At 34.4% G+C, this 22,351-nt stretch overlaps 1 protein-coding gene and 1 long non-coding RNA gene across 2 annotated transcripts; one reads left to right on the plus strand and one right to left on the minus strand.

The window, feature by feature from the left end:
- Nucleotides 1–1,846: 1,846 nt before the first annotated feature.
- On the plus strand, nucleotides 1,847–21,281 carry LOC127845194 (acyl-CoA 6-desaturase-like). Its single transcript, XM_052375946.1, has 10 exons — nucleotides 1,847–2,174; nucleotides 4,370–4,459; nucleotides 4,728–4,925; nucleotides 7,263–7,364; nucleotides 7,878–8,064; nucleotides 9,157–9,230; nucleotides 10,488–10,585; nucleotides 14,279–14,455; nucleotides 16,482–16,607; nucleotides 18,046–21,281. The coding sequence occupies exons 1-10, from the start codon at nucleotides 1,983–1,985 to the stop codon at nucleotides 18,104–18,106; spliced, it is 1,305 nt and encodes a 434-aa protein (XP_052231906.1). The 5' UTR covers nucleotides 1,847–1,982; the 3' UTR covers nucleotides 18,107–21,281.
- Nucleotides 4,903–8,004, minus strand: LOC127845195 (uncharacterized). Its single transcript, XR_008033106.1, has 3 exons — nucleotides 7,858–8,004; nucleotides 7,231–7,343; nucleotides 4,903–5,058 (listed from the first exon to the last, which is right to left on the minus strand). It is a non-coding gene; the product is annotated as an uncharacterized LOC127845195 (long non-coding RNA).
- Nucleotides 21,282–22,351: the final 1,070 nt, after the last annotated feature.

Here is a 22,351-nt window from a genome sequence, read left to right on the forward strand (position 1 = left end):
GGTTGATTTTAAAGAGCTTCAATAATAAAGCATGTGCTTGTAGCTAAAATAACGGCGAGAAATTTTCCTCGCGAAGCCATGCACGTGCGCATCAAGTGTTAGTGAAGATGTCTGAATGCACATGCTTTCCGTGCATATGTTGTTTATTACGAACGAAACGAAGACGTGACATTTTACACGCACCATACGTTTTCGCTTTTTTGCAGAATCACCATGCAATGGTATTATGTAGCGTGAAGAATATTTCCGTTTTTTTTTATTTAATTTAAGTGTATGTATTTTAAAAGTGATCGAATAATAGTATCAATCAAAAGAATTACACGTAAAAATCACCTACCTTCCGACTGTCATGTTTTAGGTCTGGTTATCCCAAACAAACATGTTTTAATGATGGTAAAAAGTTTTGAGTAGAATGCTCAAAGTCGCCTTTCCTTGCTTATTTTTGTAAGCGTTAAACAACATGGGTTAGTCTTTGAAATAACCTTACATAACTGCAATTATAATAACGACATTACAATGAAAAATCATTCGACTTGTAGTGTTTTTATTTCCCGCCAACGGATAGTTTTGGCTTTGTCCGTCCGTCAGGCAGTCCGTATGTCACAAAATGTTTAGGGCATTATCTAAGAAACTACATAAGATATCAACATGAAACTGTATGGGTGTATTATATTAATGAGGAGAAGTGCCATGAACCTGAACCATAACCCTACACTTTCTTAAATAAGAGTTATTGCCCTTTGTTGTTTGTGTATTATGTAATTTTTTGGTCTATATCTCAGATACCATACCAAAATTTAATATAAATGTTCATGGGTATATATTAAATAGGAGTAGTGCCATGCACATGAACCATAACTCTGCACTTTCTTAAATAAGAGTTACTGCTCTTTGTTGTTTTTGTATGATGTAACTGTTCAGGGTTATATTTCAGATACGATACAAGATCTCAACATAAAACTTCATAGGAGTACAGATATACATGAAGAGAAGTGCAATGCACGAGAATTATAGCCACACACTTTCTCAAATAAGAGTTATTGCCAATTTTTGTTTTTGTAGGATATTACTGTTCAGGGCTATATATATTATACGAGAATTCAACATGAAAATTCATATACATATATCAATGCAGAGAATAATAAACGCATAAAATGTGCAAATAAGTAAGAAAATGCTTAATCTTCCAAATAACCTTCTCTATTAGCTCTGCGTCAATCGATAAAAAAATTATTTGGCGGACGATATATCAATGCACTTGTTTAAAAGAGGTATTAATTTGGAATATATTGAAATGAATATATAAAGATCTTTATAGATTTATGAACTTGTGTAGAAATACACTGAAAACATCATTGAATACTCTTTACCGCACGAACAAATTATTGCAAAAGTGTTTAATTATGTTTACATTTTGAAAATTTCGATTTTAACACACATCTTCATCAGAAATAAAAACAAGTTTATGTAATAAGCGTATATTACCTTTTCTTTAAAGCACGTTCGTTATTTTCGTTAAAACAGGTTTCATTAAAAGTCATATAAGTTTCTATTAAAATTTATATCTTATATAATTTATAATATAGATATATTCTGTAATTGTAACCAAATTCGAAAAAATAACATTTAAGTTTGTAGTGAAAAAGTTTTGAATGTACATTAATTTTCGTCTAGTGCAACTCTCTCACATGTTTAGACGGGCTATATATGCACAATTTATATAAGTGCGATCAATAAATATGAACAAAGTCGTGTTGGTTTAAACTTGACCCAAACTTGCCATTTCCCCATAGAAACGTGTAAACAAATCAATACTTGCTCTTTCATAATCAGGATCATGCTCATGTGAACGCTTGCTTTTCAACGTATTATTTTACGAGCATCTTAGAGATCTTGATGTGGGCTACTCTCATTTCCTGATCGGAAACCGCACTGATTTCGTAAAATTGATTAATAAAACCAGGAAAAATTAAGATTTCAGAATGGGAAAAGGCGGAAAGCGACCAGAAAATGGTACATCAAAGGTTTATCAATGGAATGAGATTGAAAAGCATAGTAAACGGGACGATACTTGGATTGTGATCAAGGGAAAAGTTTATGACGTGACGAACTTCATGACAAGGCACCCAGGGGGAGCGCGGATTTTAGGGTCGTATGGGGGTCAGGACGCGACGGTATGTTTTCATTTTTCTGGGCTTGTTTGTATTCCTATATATTTTAGTTCTTAATTTAAACTTTTTTGTCGGGGCTCGATTGCTTCCTAAGCCAAAAGCTTCCATAGAACCAGTACTTTTTTGTCTTTTGCCGATTTGGGGAGATCTTAAAAATGCTCCGACAAAGGGGATTGAATCCATTATTTACTATCTATCTATCTATACTGTCGAACTCCCCTTGTGGGTATTATTGACAGGTACTGGTGACTAGACGGTTTCAATATTCACTAGATAGCACAAGGGATCGACAAATCCACTCGCCGGCTCGTAATTACTAGAAGAAATCAGCTCCGGACGAGTGAATATTCTGGCAGTGCTCATCCCTCAGGGCGAGTGGCATTTATGGCCGAAAAGATTGAAATTTCAAGTTTTAAAACATTTTTGCCAAACAAAACAATGTTTAATCAGCGATTAAAAATTTACCAAATGTACATATGATTATTGCACACTGAGCTAAATGAAAAAAAAAAAAAGTTAAGGTAGCGCACCTCTAATGGGCACATATCCAAATATAATCTAATTAATTATTTTCTTCATCAGCATCATTTCACTGAACTACATGCAAATTTGTAGGTAGGCTTTCCATGCTTTTTAAAAAAATATACCGATTTTTTCAAAACCACCCCCACGCTCGGCTTTTGTCCAGTTTATTTTCACCCCTGGGGTATATAAAAGTTCCATAATTCATTAAAACTTCCAAATATGGGCATGCAGTTGGTGTGTACAGATGCTGTAAAGGTGTTTAAAGTTTAAACAAGATGAAATAAGTATTCTTTTACAGACATTTATTTTTTACAAATTTTTATCTATGGAAGAGCGCCATGAAATGTAAGTGATTTCAGACAAGTAAAAATTTGGTCGGTTAAAAACAAAGTGTCATAAAATTCAAAATAGTATCATTTAAGTCATATTTTAAACTTAGTTTTTATAGAAACACTATATACAGCAAAAATACCAAGAACTAGACAGATTTACCGTTTACTTTTTTAAATAAAAATAAAAATGCAACATGCATGGTTCGTATTTTCAACAGTAAATCACCCAATTTCGCCATAACGTTGTTTTAATTTTAATAATTGAAGAATGTGCATAAAAATTGCAACATATTTAACAATAAATATAGCTTATATGCCATGTTAAATCAAATTACGTTAGAAAATAAATAAAACGCGTCGCAAAAAAGTATACGTCGTCGGCAGGATTCGAACCTGCGCGGGAATATCCCAAAAGTTTTCTAGTCTATCGCCTTAACCACTAGGCTACGGCACCTAATAGTAGGCTCTTCAACCTTCGAAAAAATTGCGGGAAATCATTAGAGGTGCGCTACCTTAAAAGTGTGTAAAAACAGTTTATTAACTTTATTGAAGTTCATGAGTTATCACTAACAGTTCTATTTTATAACCAATAGAAAATCACAATAAAACATATTAGTTACTGATTTTTTTCAATAAATTGCAGTGCAAGTACATATTTCAGCAGGGCAAGTGGAAATTCTTAGTTACTTGCCCTGCAGGGCAAGTTGCTGAAAAACAATTTGTCGATCCCTAGCTATGGAGAGCTTAATTTTAGTTCTAGCTATGTGTTCATGTTCCTAGGACTTATTTCTTTGAAAAGTGCATCTTTGTCATAATGGTTATATAACATCTATGGTTATACATTATAAGGCCCTCAACACTATGTCATACCGTCCTATCCTGCATTATGGGATATCAGGTGACACCAACAGATGGAGACATGGCTCTGTGAGTGGCAACAGAGAGCTGCGCCTTAACATTCCTCATTTATAAACTAGCCAGTCATCTCAGAAGTCCCTAAAGCTATTTGTTAGACCTGCTGATGTGTTTACAATACGAAAATAACAATATATTATATGCGTCACCTGAAAACAGTGCCTTATGCAGTAGCTTCAGATCTTCCTGCGCATCCTTATCATGGGTCCATGATTTTTCTCAGCTAATGCTCACTAAGTCTTTGTTGCGAGTATGATTATTTGCTTGTAGTCACATATTTCTTTGTCAAATAGTTTTTAATTGAAGATTTGAGTAACAGTAAACTGTTTAAACCAACATTGCCCTTGTTTTTAATTATTTGGAAATAAGTTTTGTTATAATGAATGTAATGTATGAGGCATGTATAAAAGAATGATTTTTTTGCAGGATGTCTGGACAAGCATGCATAATGATAAAGAATTTGTTGGAAAGTACATGAAACCACTTTGCATCGGTGAAGCAGAAACTGTAAAAGAGGTAAATCTTGATACTTACAAATAATTTGTATTTTTAAAGTAATGATGACAAGATTTTCAAAAGTTTGGTTAAAAAAAACATAATTGTATGACTGTTTGCAATCAGTAGCAAAGACATCAAGAACATGTATACTTGCCAAGTCCCATTGTTGTAAATGGACAATTTTGTGCAAAAAGCTTGCACTCTTTAATGAGAATGTTGGTAAATGGTAAAATTGCACAATAAATTTAAATCCTAAGCTTAACATGTATCTTGTTCTCAATCACAGACCGAGCTTGAACAAGACTTCCGTCAACTCCGCCAGTATGTTGAGGAAAATGGTCTCCTGCGGGTAAACCCAATGTTCTACGTGTGGAATCTCATCAGCATACTGGCCCTTGAAGTAATCGGGTATCACATCCTGTCGCGGTTTGGGACATCCTGGGTACCATACATCGCCGCTGCAGCTTGTTTCCTCATCTCCCAGGTAATGTTCACTTTCTGGTTTGTTTTGAGGATTGGGCATGTACTGTTTTTTGACGCCCTTTTAAAAGGGTATATAAAAACAAATGGGCCGTCCATTCTGTTATTGTGTCTGTGGCTTGTCTGTCCCAGCCAATCTTAAATATGATAAATAATTTATAAGGCAGTGTTTTTTTGCACAATTTTTGGAATGGAGCCGGGGTCCTTTGGATAAGGAAAATTTGCACTGTTTGCCTAACTTTGGGAAATTTAGTTGTGTGTTCATTTTTTGTTTGGTAACAAGTACTAAAAAATTGTTAATAGAAGTGATTTAATATTATAATTGCTAAGGTTTGATTCAAAGAGCTATTTAGAGAGTACAATTTAATAATGAAAGGTAAATTTCAATTTGGGATTTGGGGCAGTCATTTTCTGAAAAATAAACACCTTTTGAGATTTGGAATGAGGCCAAATTTCAGCCCCGAATTTGACAACAAGAATTTCTCTGAATAAAAACAACAATACAATGTAAATGCATAGCTTAAAATACATTTTCAACATGAACATTGTCAATTGTATAAACAACCCCCACATTTGTTTTATATTCTGACTAATTAATCAGGATGAGTTATTACTTTTTACAAATGGTTTTACCAGCTTTACATTGGGTAAACAATTTACTATTAAGAATAATTTAAATTGTGCATCATCAAGTGTTATTTACTTAATAACATGTAAAAAATGTCTAAAACAATATGTTGGTCAAACTAATCAAAAATGTAGTCAAAGAATGAATAGCCATAAATTTGACATTAAACATTTTCCCGACTTTAACAAATGTCTCAGAATATTTTAATTCTGCTGGACATAGCATTGATGATTTTTCTTTTGTTCCTATTGAACAAATACAAAATAACTGGAAACGCCTCTTAAAAGAATGTTCTTGGATGCATTACCTAGGTACTATAGCTCCACTAGGTATGAATTCTAAAGTTCTCTTCTAATTTTCTAGTTTTTAAGGTAGTTTTTACTGGTTCATATAACATATTCACATTCAAACTGTATTTTTCCAGTAATTTTGTATCATAACTGATCCTACTTTAATAATCTAGTTAATTAGATAACATATACGAACTATATGCTTTTTATAATGATTATATATTTTTTTGGTTATATGTTAATTTTAACGCCAAATAGTATGTAACACTTTGACGTTGTTGCAATTGACTTCATGCAATTGTGAGGTCATTTCCTTTATTTTATAACAAAATGTTTACTCCTGATGAAGGTCTAAATTGACCGAAACATTGAGTGAATAGATATTTTGAAAAACAAAGAAGTTGTTTCTCTGTTTTATATAATTATTTATTACTTTTTAGTCATCAACACTATGTCTGGTAGATTATACCTTCAAGTTATTTAGTTTAAACTATTTGCATTAACTATCAACATGACACTTAAAATTCCTTTGGAACCATTTGAGTCTTGCGAAAATGGGTCTAATGCCATATTCAGAGAGCAAAGCTCTAGACCGGCCTGAGCATTGGAATCTGTCATGACGGAGCTACCATGTCCGCTATCAAATAGCTAGCACTGTCTGGACCAGAGCTACCCTGTACGCTATAAAGTAGCTCAATGTCTCATTACCGGATAGAGTAACTTCAGACCAACCAACGCATTAGCACTGGCTGGTCTAGCAGCAAATTGCATAAGACCCCTTTTTGGATGCTGCTGCTCATAATTATGTTATCTGATTATGTTGAAAGGTTTTACTACCTATTACAGACAAAGCCAATAAACCTTGCAATTTCCCTTTATATGAGACTGTTTTTAAGGCATATTTACCTTTCTATGACATTGACTTCCCGGAAATTGCAGCTTAAATTTTAAAGTCATCCTAACTTTTGGTGAGTCAAAACAAAAATGAAAAATAATGCTGTGACACTGTCAAGATCTCACATAACAAAGCATCCCCATGAAAGGATAAAATGTTTTATATACATGCAGCTAGTTTGTTATCTCCCGCCATAGGCGGAGGGATATTGTTTTGGCGTTGTCCGTCCGTCTTTCCGTCCGTCCGGCACTTTTATGTCCGGAGCCATATCTTGGAAGTGCTTTGGCGGATTTCATTGAAACATAGTATGAGCATATACATGTATATGTATAAGAGGATGATGCAGGCCACATGGCATTGTACACCATCTGTTAATAACGGAGTTATGGCCCTTTGTATTAAAAAAAATGCTTTTTAGCTGAGTGTCAAATATAACACTTTTGTGTCCACAAGCATTATTGCGGGGTATATCAATTAAACGAATTTGCTTGTTTACCTTGTGTTAATTTGTATGTATATTTTGTTCAGGCGCAGGCAGGATGGCTACAACATGACTTTGGTCATCTCTCTGTGTTCAGAAGCCGTAAGCTGAACCACATAGCACATCACCTGATTATAGGACATTTAAAGGTATGAATCATATTCACAAAACAAACAATTTGATACTAAGATATAATAAAACATTATTTAGACACGAAAGCAACCAAAGATGCACAAAACATATTTTACAACAATGTAGTGCCCATGACGTCACAATTTACACTTTAAAGGTCATAAAAATATTCATTCCCGCTAAAAATGCAGCATCATAGCAATTTGTTATGATTTCTATAAAAATGGTGTCAATAGAGGTATTATAAACAGAAAAACAGGTTACTGCCTTATCATTATAATAGTATATCATACTCATCATAAATTAAAGAACGGCACGGCAAGCCTCACTGTGCTTTTTTCACCTAACCTCACCTGATATATTACACAACGATAACTTAATAATTGTTGTTCTCTATTTAGTGCATTAACCAATTGAAAGAATCAGTTCATTTATAGCACATCACCAAATTATTGAACAGTTAGATATACATGTATGTTCTGCCATATCAGGAAGAACCAAGTTACTGACTTGATTCGTGATTTTTTTAGGGTGCGTCTTCCCATTGGTGGAATTTCCGCCACTTTCTCCATCATGCCAAGCCAAACATCATCAAAGTGGATCCAGACATTAAAACTGCCAACCTGTTTCTGATGGGGGACGTCCTGCCGAAACTGTGGGGTGAAAAGAAGCGAGGATTTATGCCGTACCATTTTCAGCACATCTACTTCTTATTGTGTATGTCAGCATTCATAAAATTCACCTGAGCACTATATATTTATATATGAGCCTTGCTCTGTGTATAGGGGGTTTAATCAATGTGCGTAAAGTGGCGTCCAGGATTAGCCAGTGCAGTCAGCACAGACTAATCAGGGATTACACTTTTCGGTTTTATTATATGTTTAGTTCAAAGAAAGTCTCTTCTTAGCAAAAATTTAGTTTAGGCGGAAAGTGTTGTCCCTGATTAGCCTGTGCAGACTTCACAGGCTAATCTGGGATGACACTTTACGCGCATTCATTAAACCCACTTTTGCACAGAGTGTGGCTCATATATATGTTGTTTAAGTTCTGAGAAGACAGGGCTTAATGCATATGCTGAAGATTGTCCCAGATAAGCCTGTGCAGTTTTCACAGGCTAATTAGGGTCACATGGTCCGCTTTCGTGGATTTTTTTAAGGAAGTCACTCCCAAACAAATATCCAGTGTAATCGGACAGTGCAGTCCCTGATTTGCCTATGAGGACTTCACAGGCTTATCTGGGATGACACTTTGCACACATCCGTGAAGCTCAGTTTTCCGAAAACGAGGCTCAAATCTTGCCCCTACTGTCAAGCTTAGCTGCTCCAATGCAGAATGTGGTGAAATGTTTTGAAGGCTTAAATGACAAAATGGTTACATAATCTCTAAAAAGAGGGTGTTATGGACATAGTGAATGTCCCGAGGGCTTTTCTCACCTCTTTGGGTCTGGTATTTTGGGGGCAAATTAGCATAATGAGATTAAGGGGAAATTTTACTTGCAGAGGACTAAACCCTTTTCTCATCAGAAGCAAAGTGATATTGGCTTTTGCAACCAGAATAAAGCCAGAACAGCCTGCGAGTAACTCGCAGTCTGATCAGGTTTTATGCTGCTTGCTACTCATCATTATCTTATGGTTGGAAATGAAGCCTTAAAAACTTTAAGATGTTAAGAAACGACTTAAATTTGATTTGATTTTCTTAAAGACTTCAAATGCGTCAAAATGCGTTTATAAAGGGTAAATGGTTAAATAAAGTGTATAATATCACTGCACTATTATGCCTAAAAAACGACTTTGATGTGGTTGTTTTCAGTGAGCCCTCTTCTACTGCCGACATATTTCGTGTATGAGAACCTCTTGTTTGTGATTAAAAGGAGGGACTATTGGGTAAGAAAAAATTTGATTTGACTTACCCTGTACTGGTCCTAAGACCAAATGCGAAAATAGGTCTTATGCCATATGAGGCCAAAACAGCTCCAGATCAGCTTTTCCAATCACACAATCTGGTCAGGAGCTATGATGTCCACTAGTAAGTCACGCAAGGTTTTGTTGTCTCATTAGCAAGATTGTGCAAATGTGCAGGGCAGTCAGGAGTTACATTGACCTCACATGGCATAGGATCCATTTTGGTATGCGGATGTTCAAATAAATTTAATTCCGACAATGTTGATCTGCCGCTGAATGAAAGAAAGCAGAATATAGCAAAATTAAAATATAACATATATCTTTTTTTATTTATTCCAAATATTTCAATGTTTGTTTGTTAATATCAGTATCTAATAACTCTGGATTTGCGTGTCCCAATGCTTTTTTGTTTAAATGGACCTTTCTGTTTGGGTAAATTGACAAATTAAAAAAAAATTGTTTCAGATTCGCAAATTTTTTATGTAGTCATGATATAACATGTAGTGAGGAAACAGTAATACTGAACATTTTCAATGCATAAAAATATCCATATCACTCATCTTTTTTATGATTTAAAAATCTGAAAATATTATGGAGCGTTTCAATGTGAAACGATTGATAATTTGGAGAGTTCTGTTGTTTTCGTTATATACTGTGACACTACGAGGATTGATTATATAAAGTATAAAATACGGCACGGATGGCCGAGTGGTCCAAGTGTTAGACTTTTACTACAGGGGTCAGTAGTTCGAGCCCAGTTGAGAGTTACTTTTTTTCTTTCTTTAATTTTATTCTTGTTTTTTACTGGAGCTTTTTAGATCCAATGTTTACATTTATCAATATAAAGGCAAACTTCAATACATAACAAAATCTGTGAAAAGGTCCCTTTAATTGGAAATCAGGTGTCAGAAAAAGAAGCTATGATACATTCACAACTAATGCATTTATTGCATTTAATAAAAAAAAGGGTTTCATGGATTTTCAATTTTGTTTAGATTTTCAATTTTAATGAATGGCCAATATCAAATGACACCAATGTATATATATGTTTTAACCTTTAACTGCATGTAACTTATTAAACAAAAGTTGGCTTTTTCTCACCTTAAATCCTGCTATCTTTTTGGCCCGTTTTCCCATGCACCCCCGAATTAAACATTAATTATATTTTGTAGTTTTTCAAAGCCAATATGTTTTTTTAAAATGTGCAACATTTTGTATGATCATTTTTCTATCTTTCAGGACTTGTTTTTCACTGTGACATTTTTCTGGAAGATGTTTGGAGTGCTCTCCCCTGTTTTGGGCGTGGCTGGAACGTTTTGGTTCTTCATGTTTGTCAGGTGGGGCACACTGAATATCAACATAGTTAACGTTTTAACCTATTATTTTAGCTTCATGGCATTTCATAGACTTTAATAGACACTTAATAAAAAATTAAAACATATTGCTTCTCTTCACACATATATGAGCCTTACCATGGGAAAACAGGGCTAAATGCATATGCTTAAAGGGATCTTTTCACGGTTTGGTAAATTGACAAAATTGAAAAAAGTTTTTTCAGATTCGCAAATTTTCGGTTTAGTTATGATATTTGTGAGGAAACAGTATTACTGAACATTTGCCATGGTCTAATATAGCCATTATATGCATCTTTTGACGATATAGAAACCTTAAAATTATAAAGCGTTGCAACGTGAAACGATTGAATAATATAGAGAGTTTTGTTGTTGTCGTTTAAATTTGTGAAACTACGAAGATTGCTTATATAACGTATAAAATACGCATCTTATTTATGCTTGGCAGGATAGCTCAGTTGGCTAATGCGTTTTTACTTCAGGATTCCGGGGGTCACTGGTTCAAGCCCTGCTGTGGGCTACTTTTTTTTCCTTTTTTAAATTTTATTTTAATTTTTTTACTGGAGCTTTTAAAATTTAATGTTTACATTTATCAATATAAAGCATTTAATGACGAACTTCAAAACATGCCAAAATCTGTGAAAAGGCCCCTTTAATGGGTCGTCCCTAATTAGTCTGTGCAGTCATCACACGCTAAATGCTAATCAAGGGCAACACTTTCTGCCTTGATTGGATTTTCATTAAGAAGAGACTTCCTTAAAAGACAAAAGTCTATGTATGGAAAGTGTGGTCCCTGAATATCCTGTGCAGGTCTATGTATGCGGAAAGTGTGGTCCCTGAATATCCTGTGCAGGTCTATGTATGCGGAAAGTGTGGTCCCTGAATATCCTGTGTAGGTCTATGTATGCGGAAAGTGTGGTCCCTGAATATCCTGTGTAGGTCTATGTATGCGAAAAGTGTGGTCCCTGAATATCCTGTGCAGGTCTATGTATGCGGAAAGTGTGGTCCCTGAATATCCTGTGAAAGTCTATGTATGCGAAAAGTGTGGTCCCTGAATATCCTGTGAAAGTCTATGTATGCGGAAAGTGTGGTCCCTGAATATCCTGTCTATGTATGCGGAAAGTGTGGTCCCTGAATATCCTGTCTATGTATGCGGAAAGTGTGGTCCCTGAATATCCTGTCTATGTATGCGGAAAGTGTGGTCCCTGAATATCCTGTCTATGTATGCGGAAAGTGTGGTCCCTGAATATCCTGTCTATGTATGCGGAAAGTGTGGTCCCTGAATATCCGGTACGGGTTTGACCCCGGGATCTTCATATCTGTCTGCGGACACCGTATCAACTTTGCCATATTTTTTTGTGTAACCCTTTACCACTAAGATAGGTATTTTGATACGTTTGTAGTCCCTTAGAAAGTTAAATTTTATCAAAGACCTTTCTTACTACATGTAGATTTAAAAGAGCCTTTTATTTTGATACGTTTGTAGTCCCTTAGAAAGTTAAATTTTATCAAAGACCTTTCTTACTACATGTAGATTTAAAAGAGCCTTTTCACGTTTTGGTTCATTGACAAAATTAAAAAAAAATGTTTCAGAATCGCAAATTTTCGTTGTAGTTATAATATTTGTGAGGAAACAGTAATACTGAACATTTACCATGCTCAAAAATATCCATTATATGCATCTTTTAACGATTTAAAAACCTGAAAATTATTAAGCGTTGTCACGCAAAACAATTGAATAATTTGGAGAGTTCTGTTCTTGTTGCTATATTTTGTGATACTACCATGATTGCTTATATAAAGTATAAAATACATCACTCATTGTATGAGCATGGGTGGCCGAGTGGTCTAAGCTATAGGCTTTTATTCCAGGGGTCAGTGGTTCGAGCCCAGTTGAGGGTTATTTTTTTTTCTTTCTTTAATTTTATTCTTGTTTTTACTGGAGCTTTTTGGATCCAATTTATCAATATAAAGCAATAAATGAGAAACTTCAATACATGCCAAAATCTGCGAAAAGGCCTCTTTAAGTTTTTAAGGCTTCATTTCCAACCCTTAGATACTGATGTTCTGGTGTTATGCTGTTTGCACAAAGCCATTTTCACTTTGCTTCTGAGTGGGAAAGGGTTAAAAAATGTTTAGCATGCAAACAACAAAGCAGCTAAATCTGTCTTGTTTCTAGGTGCATATCAACTTATGTTATGTATATGGGCACATAAAAACAATCCATATTGCCTCTGGTCACACATATAATAGCTTAGCTCTGAGTAAAAAGGGCTAAATGCACTGGATTTTTGTTTAGAGGAGACCTTATTGAAACAAACAATTCCATAACAGACAAAAGTGTCGTTCCCGATTAGCCTCTCCACGCAAGCTTCTCTGGGAAGGGAAACTTTATGAACATGAATCCCAAGAGCGCTTCTCACTCATACGTATATAGCAACAATTATATATGTATTAATTTTTAAAAAAAAACAGTGCCAAAACTTTTTTTTTAATCAAGGTCCGGGATGATAAAATTTCAAGCCTTTAAAAAAAACTAAATGTACTTTTCAATTACATTTTACTGTGTAAGTAAAAGCAAGACCTTGGTTATCAATTTATAATTAATCTTAGGAACAAAATCTCTTGTGCTCAAAATGAACATTGCTGCTAATAATCTGTGTACATTTTTTGATAATGAAGTATCAATTATGATGCACTTGTCCTGGTACTGTCCATATTCCCAATAAATTGTTAAATTTGTTGTTGAGAATATCCATAGAAGACCAAGCTTAACTATTGATATAACATGTCAAGATCTAATACTCGGAATCACCACCCCAACAATTATGAATGATTTAAACATTTTGTATCTAGAAATTAAACAGTATATTTTTCTTTGTCGGAAAAAAAACAGAATCCCCTCACCTTTTGGATTTGTAAATAGCATGAAACACAATCTGAAACATAAAAAAACACATTTAAAACAGATGATGAATTACAAGACTGGTGCCGTATAAAAATAGTTGTAGACATATCCAATAATGACAACACTAATCATAAAGAACACATAATTTAAATACTTTGGATATTGTTAAATCACCAAATATTTTGTGAAGTCTGCATTTTTAATGTACCGGTATTTTACATTATGCAATTCAATCCTTATTTGGGCCTTTTCACAGATTTTGGCATGTATTGAAGTTTGTCATTAAATGCTTTATATTGATAAAAGATTACATTGGATCTAAAAAGCTCAAGTAAAAAGCAAAAATAAGATTAAAGAAAGAAAAAAAGTAACCCGCAACTAGACTCGAACCACTAACCTCTGGATTAAAATTCTATTGCTTAGACCACTCGGCCACCAGTTCTCATACATTGAGTGATGTATTTAATACTTTATATAAGCAATCCTTGTAGTATCCCAAAATATAACAACAACAACAGAACTCTCCAAATTATTCAATAGTTTCTCGTTGCAACGCTTGATAATTTTCTGGTTTTTAATTCGTCATTAGATGCATATAATGAATATTTTAGAGCATGGTAAATGTACAGTATAACTGTTTTCCTCACAAATATTTGAAACAAAATCATAACTTGCGGACTTAACAAGAAATTATTTGATTTGCAAATTAAATCATGAGTAAAAAAGACACTGTACGAACACTGTAAGAAATGCTGTGCCCATATTTTTAGGTTCTTTGAAAGCCTGTGGTTTGTCTGGTGCACTCAGATGTCTCACATTCCCAACGAAGTGGATTTCGACCACTCCAAGAACTGGTTCCAGCTTCAATTGGACTCGACGTGCAACGTGACTCCAAGCTTCTTTAACGACTGGTTCTCGGGACATTTGAACTATCAAATTGAACACCAGTGAGTTATTACCTCTAGATAATTTTTAATTATTAGTTTACAAAATCATATTACTTAGATACTTTTTAATTATAAGCTTTACAGAGTTATTGCCCTAAAATAATTTTTAATCATTAGCTTTACAGAGTTATTGCTCTTAGATAATTTTTAATTATTAGTGTAGATGTTAGTGTCTGCACAACGCTCTGGTTAATGTAAAACATCTCCATGTCACTGTTTCTACTACTGTATTTATTTGAAACTTAAAATGTGTGTTTTGGTCATTGAGTAAGGCCATTGATCAAGTTCCATAATTCTAACTTGCGATTTAGTGTGCCCTATTGTTTGGCTAAAAATTTCATGTTAACATTTACGTGCAACAACTACATATCTGTATCTACCACAAATATTGAAATAAATCTTAACATATATGATGAGGGTCTTAATGACTATTTCAGTGTATAAAATGAATCTGCAAATTGTAAAGAAATACTCACATGAATAATTCCCTCAAAATTAAAATTCAAAACAATTTCAGGAACTTGGAACACAATGTGTGACATTTGTAAAGTGTTTAATGCAATTTCAACTGTTAATAATATTGAGTTTTGCTCTGTGAAAAGGGGGTTAATAGATGTACTTAAAATGTTGTCCCTGATTAGCTTGTTCAGTCTGCACAGGCTAATCAGGGACAACACTTATGGCTTTTATTGTATTTTTATGCCCCCCTTCGAAGAAGAGGGGGTATATTGCTTTGCACATGTCGGTCGGTCTGTCTGTCGGACTGTCGGTCTGTCCACCAGGTGGTTTCCGGATGATAACTCAAGAACGCTTGGGCCTAGTATCATGAAACTTCATAGGTACATTGATCATGACTCGCAGATGATCCCTATTGATTTTGAGGTCACTAGGTCAAAGGTCAAGGTCACGGTGACCCGAAATAGTAAAATGGTTTCCGGATGAGAACTCAAGAACGCATATGCCTAGGATCATGAAACTTCATAGGTAGATTGATCATGACTCGCAGGTGACCCCCTATTGATTTTGAGGTCACTAGGTCAAAGGTCAAGGTGACCCGAAATAGTAAAATGGTTTCCAGATGATAACTCAAGAACGCATATGCCTAGGATCATGAAACTTCATCGTTAGATAGATTATGACTCGCAGATGACCTCTATTGATTTTTTGGTCAAAGGTCAAGGTCACGGTGACCCAAAATAGTAAAATGGTTTTCGGATGATAACTCAAGAACGCATATGCCTAGGATCATGAAACTTCTTAGGTAGATTGATCATGACTCGCAGATGGCCCCTATTGATTTTTAGGACACTAGGTCAAAGGTCAAGGTCACGGTGACCCGAAATAGTAAAATGATTTTCGGATAATAACTCAAGAACGCATATGCCTAGGATAATGAAACTTCATGGGTAGATTGATCATGACTTGCAGATGACCCCTATTGATTTTGAGGTCACTAGGTCAAAGGTCAAGGTCACGGTGACCGAAATAGTTAAATGGTTTCCGGATGATAACTCAAGAACGCTAACGCCTAGGATCATGAAACTTCATAGGTACATTGATCATGACTCGCAGATGACCTATATTGATTTTCAGGTCACTAGGTCAAAGGTCAAGGTCACGGTGACCCGAAACAGTAAAATTGTTTCCGGATGATAACTCAAGAATGCTTTTGCCTAGGATCATGACACTTCATTGGTACATTGATCATGACTCGCAGATGACCCCTATTGATTTTCAGGTCACTAGGTCAAAGGTCAAGGTCACAGTGACAAAAAACGTATTCACACAATGGCTGCCACTACAATGGATAGCCCTTATGGGGGGCATGCATGTTTTACAAACAGCCCTTGTTATTGTATTTTTTGTTAAAAGGGAGACTCTTTTTGGCAAAAATCCTGTTAAGGCAAAAAGTGTAGTCCCTGATTAGCATTTGTGCACTGCACAGGGTGATCTGGGACAATACATTTTTGCACATGCATTAAACCCTGTTTACTCAGAGTGCAAATCCTATTTGTTCTATTTTTAGCCTGTTTCCCATGATGCCCCGCCACAATTTTGCTATGATCGCACCTCTAGTGAAGTCACTGGCAAAGAAACATGGCGTGAACTACAGATGCAAAGATTTGCTCACTGCATTCGGTGACATCTTTAGGTAAGAATCTTTGTAAAATTAGGCATAACTAATGTACTTGTAACATTATTGGTACATGTATCAACAGAAATAAATAAAATACATTTCCTTAACCTTACTGGTTTTTGAAATAGCTTCTTGTTAGTAATTCCTATAGATGGTGTACTTTTTATATATGAACATGAATGTTCTATAGGGTCTATTTCAGCTGATTATTTGTACTAAGAGTTTTTAGGCCTTGCCCCCCCCCCCCCCCAATTTTCTTTATATCACACGGCATATAGGAATTTCACCCATAACACACAGTTTGTTCTTCTCTACTGTCCATCAAAACGAAAATACTTAAACTGACATATTTCGTATGACATCAATATTGGTTCCTACAGAGCTTTGATATCTACATGGATGTTATCAATCAACAATTGCCATCACCAGACCTCATGTTGATCTTGATATTGATCCACTCTTGTACTAACACTAAATCAGGAAGTTAAATTTTTGGTTCACCCAAAATTATGTGTTTCATATAACATTAATAATGCGCCCTACAAAGCTTTGATGCACGAATGGATAATGTCTTGTCTCAACACATCCACCTCACTTGACCTTAATTTGATCTTGACCTTGGCCCACTTTTGGACTTTAACTTATTCAGATCAAAATTCTTGGTTTGTGTAAAAAAATGTAATATCAATATTGCTTGCTAAAAAGCTTACTGTAAACGTATAGAAATTCGTCGGTATGAAATTTCGTGGTTTAATAAAAAACAACTAATTCGTTGACACGTAATTTTGTGGATTTCAAATTTTCGGGGAAGATTGACAGTCATAATCATTAAACTTTTCTTAAAACAACATGAGTAATAACGAAGAATAATCTGCTTATGTGTGTTGACAGCAAGGCTTGTGATTAATGTGCACTGAAGCATGAAAGTGTTGCCGATAATTGTCGATAGTATATACTTGCATGGACATCATATATTGATAGTCTCAACATATCCACCTCATTTTGATCTTGACATTGGCCCACTTTTGGACTTTAACTTATTCAGATCAAAATTTTTGGTTAGTGTAAAAAATGTAACATAAATATTGCTTGATAAAAAGTTTTGATACTTGCATAGACATTATATATTACATATCAACACATCAACATCACCTGACCTAATTTTGACATTGACCTGGCATTCTCCTACTTTTAACTCATTCATAATGTCAAAATTCTTGGTTAATCCATATTAACCATTTGCTAAACATTAATAATAAGAAAAAAAAGGCTCTGATACCTCCACTCAATCCTCAGCATTCTGAAATAAATTGACTATATTTTCAAATGTATTATCATGTCATTGAGTGACTAAAGGAAAATGTACATAACACTATCAAATCAGAAAAAAATACCACACAGGCAGATATGGCTCTTGTTTCAGTGCCCCTGATTTTATTTCTGTTGTTTTCAGGTCTTTGGAACACTCGGGGGAGCTATGGTACAACGCTTACTATGAGGGCATCACCCAGTAAAATCCCTTAATTTTCCTGTTCATTTGTCAAGGGAGCTTACTCTGTGTGGCATACTGTTTTCAAGGGAGTTAACTTAAATAGAGCAGCGCTCTGGGAAAAAAGACCTTAATGCATGAGCTTAAAGTGCCATCCCAGATACATCAGGGGCGGCTCTTTCTGCTCTTAACAAAAGCATGTCTAGGCGGAAAGTGTTGTCCCAGATTAGACTGTGCAGACTGCATAGGGTGATATGGGATGACACTATTTCTCATTTTGATACACCCGGAGTTATCAAGTAGTCGGTTAAGATATTGTGCTCTGGTGTGGTATCAAATTACTGAAGGTGTATATCCCATACATTATCAGTTACTAACACTGTAACTAATATTACCCACAAGTCCTGTTTTCCCAGATCGAGGCTCAACACATTCCTCAGAAGACTTTTTTAATAGTGAAACTTGATTAAACCGGAACATTTGTTAACAAGACTATTGCCAAGCAATATATGTCCCCTGCCAGCTCCACCATTGTCAGATTATTTTTTTTGTTGCCATAGTAACCAGAATTTTTTACGTGCATAATGTCCATATTGCCATCTATCCATGTTTCAAGTTTCATGAACAAATATGAAGAACTTTTAACGTTATCGCAGGATCCAGAAAACCACCATTTTCAGCAGTATTTCTCGTCTATTTGTTGCCATAGCAACCAGATTTGTTGACGTAGGAACAAAATTAAATGATGTGCATAATGTCCATATTGCGATCTATCCATGTTTCAAGTTTCATGAAAAAATATTAAGAACTTTTAAAGTTGTCGCAGGATCCAGAAAAGTGACAGACAGACTCACAAAGCGAAAATTATAAGTACCCTCCGGTGAAACCAGTAGGGGACAACAAGAATCTGCTAATCCGAACATCATTGTCTTTTTCAATACTTGTACTTGTTTTTTTACCAGAGGGAATTAACTGTTTTTTCTTTCAAGACATGTTTTAATGGAATGTGAACAATGATACTCAATAGTTGATAGGAATTTTTTTTATAGTATTTTTTAGTTAAAAACTAAAATAGAGCTTTGATAAATATTCATTTTAGTAACTCTCACACTAGGACCTTTTGTCAAAAGTAGTTATTTTATATCTTTAAGATTATATTGATGCCTCAATTGAATATCAGAAAATGCATAAGCATGTTTTGTATTAGTTGAAGATACAGGGTTTGGGGTTAGGGAACCAGACTATTCAACATTTGCCAATAAAAGAAATTAATATTAACATCAGGAAAACCAGTGTTAACTTAATTATCATGAAGCATCTTTTTCGAATTTGTATCCTGGGGAAAAATGGTTGTTCTTGGTGTTAAATTAATTGTCAACACAATTATTTATTTAATTTCTATAACAATATTTATTATTTTATTGTAAAGTGATTCATGAAGTCTAGTAGTATTAAATGAAGAAAACTTTTCCTCTTTAAGTCTTTTTATGAAGTGCTCCCGCAATCCTTTTTTACATATACATGTATGTCTCAATTTTATATAAATTTTTAGTAAGTTTTACATTCAGTTTTGTATGTTTTTTATGAACATTCTACATGCAGTATGTAAACTTGATATTATTAAAATGGTGTAAACATGTGTTAAAGGGGCCTTTTCACAGATTTTGGCATGTTTTGAAGTTTGTCATTAAATGCTTTATATTGATTAAAGTTTACATTGGATATAAAACGCTCCAGTAAAAAATCAAGAATAAAATTAAAAAAAGAAAAAAAGGTAACCCTCAGCAGGGCTCGAACCACTGACCCCTTTACTCTTGGAGTAAAAAGATTACCACTTAGACCACTCGACCATCCTTCCGAATACAATGCAAGATGTAGTTTGTACTAAATATAATCTAGTTAATTAGATAACATATACATGTATGAACTATATGCTTTTTATAATGATGTCATATATTATTTTGGTTATATGTTAATTTTAACGCCAAATAGTATGTAACACTTTGACGTTGTTGCAATTGACGTCATGTGACTGTGACATCATTTCCTTTATCTTATTACAAAATGTTTACTCCTGATTAAGGCCTTTGACCGAAACGTTGTGTGAATAGATATTGAAAAACAATGAATTTGTTTCTCTGTTTTATATAATTATTTATTGGATACTTAATATAGGCAATCCTTGTAGTTTCACAAAATATAACGACAACAACAGAACTCTCCAAATTATTAATTCGTTTCGCGTTGCAACGCTTTATAATTTTCGGGTTTTTAAAAACGGTAGTCAAAAGATGCATATAATGGTTATTTTAGAGCATGGTAAATGTTCATTATTGCTGTTTCCTCACAAATATCATAACTTAAACGAAAATTTGCGAATCTGGAACAATTTTTTTTTAATTTTGTCAATTTACCCAAACGTGAAAAGGCCCCTTTAAACTCTCATGTATTTGTGAATGCGTATGTTTTGGGCAGAATGACTGTTAAATTTATTTTCCTAAATTCTTATGTTTGATTGTTACTGATTTACTGTTTAATTTTTTATGTACAACATGTTTGTATTATTTATTATGATCATTATTTGTATCAGTATTTTATATCCGTCTGTGATATCTTTGTTAATTAATTTTTCAATCATCTTCTATGAAAAATATTTATTCCGGCTCTGATTGAACTCTCTCTTTGTTTTTTTGAAAGCTCACGTACGTACCGGTATGTAATCATATTATTGTTATCATAATACTTGTTTCATAAAATTGTTCAGGGGTTTTGAGATTTTTAATTTGAACTGTTCACATGCAAATGTCCCTGTAAAGTCATTTGATTTTTAGGTAGGTATTCATAACCTTTGTTCTAGCCATTCTAAGTGATAAAATGTACTTTGAGAAACGGAACAAAATCCATGTAAACAATTTTCTGCAAACATGAATCATGATAGTTTCAGGATTAATTACTATTGTTTTCTTTTTTCAGTATTGTACAAGGTGAGCACATCTGGGCCTAGGGTCCTCTAGTTCAATTTTATGTTTAAACTATAAACTCGACTGATACAAGTTTTCAGAACACCATACTGCATAATAGCCTTAATGTTTAGTCTCAAATTAAGATGTTACCTACATGTTTGCAATATTTCTTTGTATCTCAGACAATGTTTTGATATAGATCTTTCTTACAAGGTTAATAAAATCTGTTACAAAATATTATATGTTTGTTGTGAAAAAAGCCATATATTAGCGGAAATAATGGAAAAACATACCTAACTGCCTTTGTGATTTAAAACCGACCATTCAAAACTTCAAAACTGTCGTTATATTAATGCCTTCATGGTTTGGGAGGCATTCAGTATTGCACTTGTCCATCTGTTTGTTCTGCTGTACGTGCCGATGTTTGATTTTTAGCTCGGCTGTTTTCGGAGAAAACCCGAGATATTGTCATAGCTAGCTCGTCGTCCGGCGTTTGCCGTGCTAAAACCTTAACATTGGCTCTAAAATCTAAGTGCTTCCACCTACAACTTTGAAACTTCATATGTAGGTGCACCTTGATGAGTTCTACACGCCACTTCCAATTTTGGGTCACTAGGTCAAAGGTCAAGGTCACTGTGACCTCTAATATAAAACTTCTGAAAAGCTTTCATTTATTCAATACTGCACCTGCAGCCGAATGTTAGCACCCGCTATGCGGTGCTCAGGTTTTAACTCCTCTAACTTCTTGGTGGATTTAGCTCAAACTGTCACAGTCTAATTGCCTTTATGTGTAGATATCGTAAAGAAAGGATTTTCCGCACGGACTTGTTTTGGCAGAATTATGGCCCTTTGTCTGATTGTCCACAATGGAAAATATAGTCCCAAATATTTGTGTTCTCAACCCCTCTTTAACTACTTGGTAGAGTTCTTTTAAACTGTCACAGATGCATGACCTGAACGTGAAGATGATTATGAAGATTTTAATTTCAAATAGCTGGCTGGCAGATTTTGCTCAAAGTAGACCAGCTGAATAATGTGTAGATCATCATGAAAAATTTGGCAGAATTACGGCCAGTATTTTCACTCTAAAACATTTAGTGGATTGGTCTCCAATCATGTGTTATTGAAGCATTTATGACCCGTTTCTATTTTTTATTTAATGTGCATTTAGCACTTAATATTATCACTGTGTTCAATGTGTTTCAATAATTTTTTTTAAAAAGTAGAAAGAAAGTACATTGTTGCCAGGGTAAATACATGAAGTTATAAAAGACGGAATTAAATTTATATTTTAACTTTTATTTATA

This window comes from Dreissena polymorpha, chromosome 9 (assembly GCF_020536995.1).
Source record: "Dreissena polymorpha isolate Duluth1 chromosome 9, UMN_Dpol_1.0, whole genome shotgun sequence".
Classification (NCBI taxonomy): Eukaryota; Metazoa; Mollusca; class Bivalvia; order Myida; family Dreissenidae; genus Dreissena; species Dreissena polymorpha.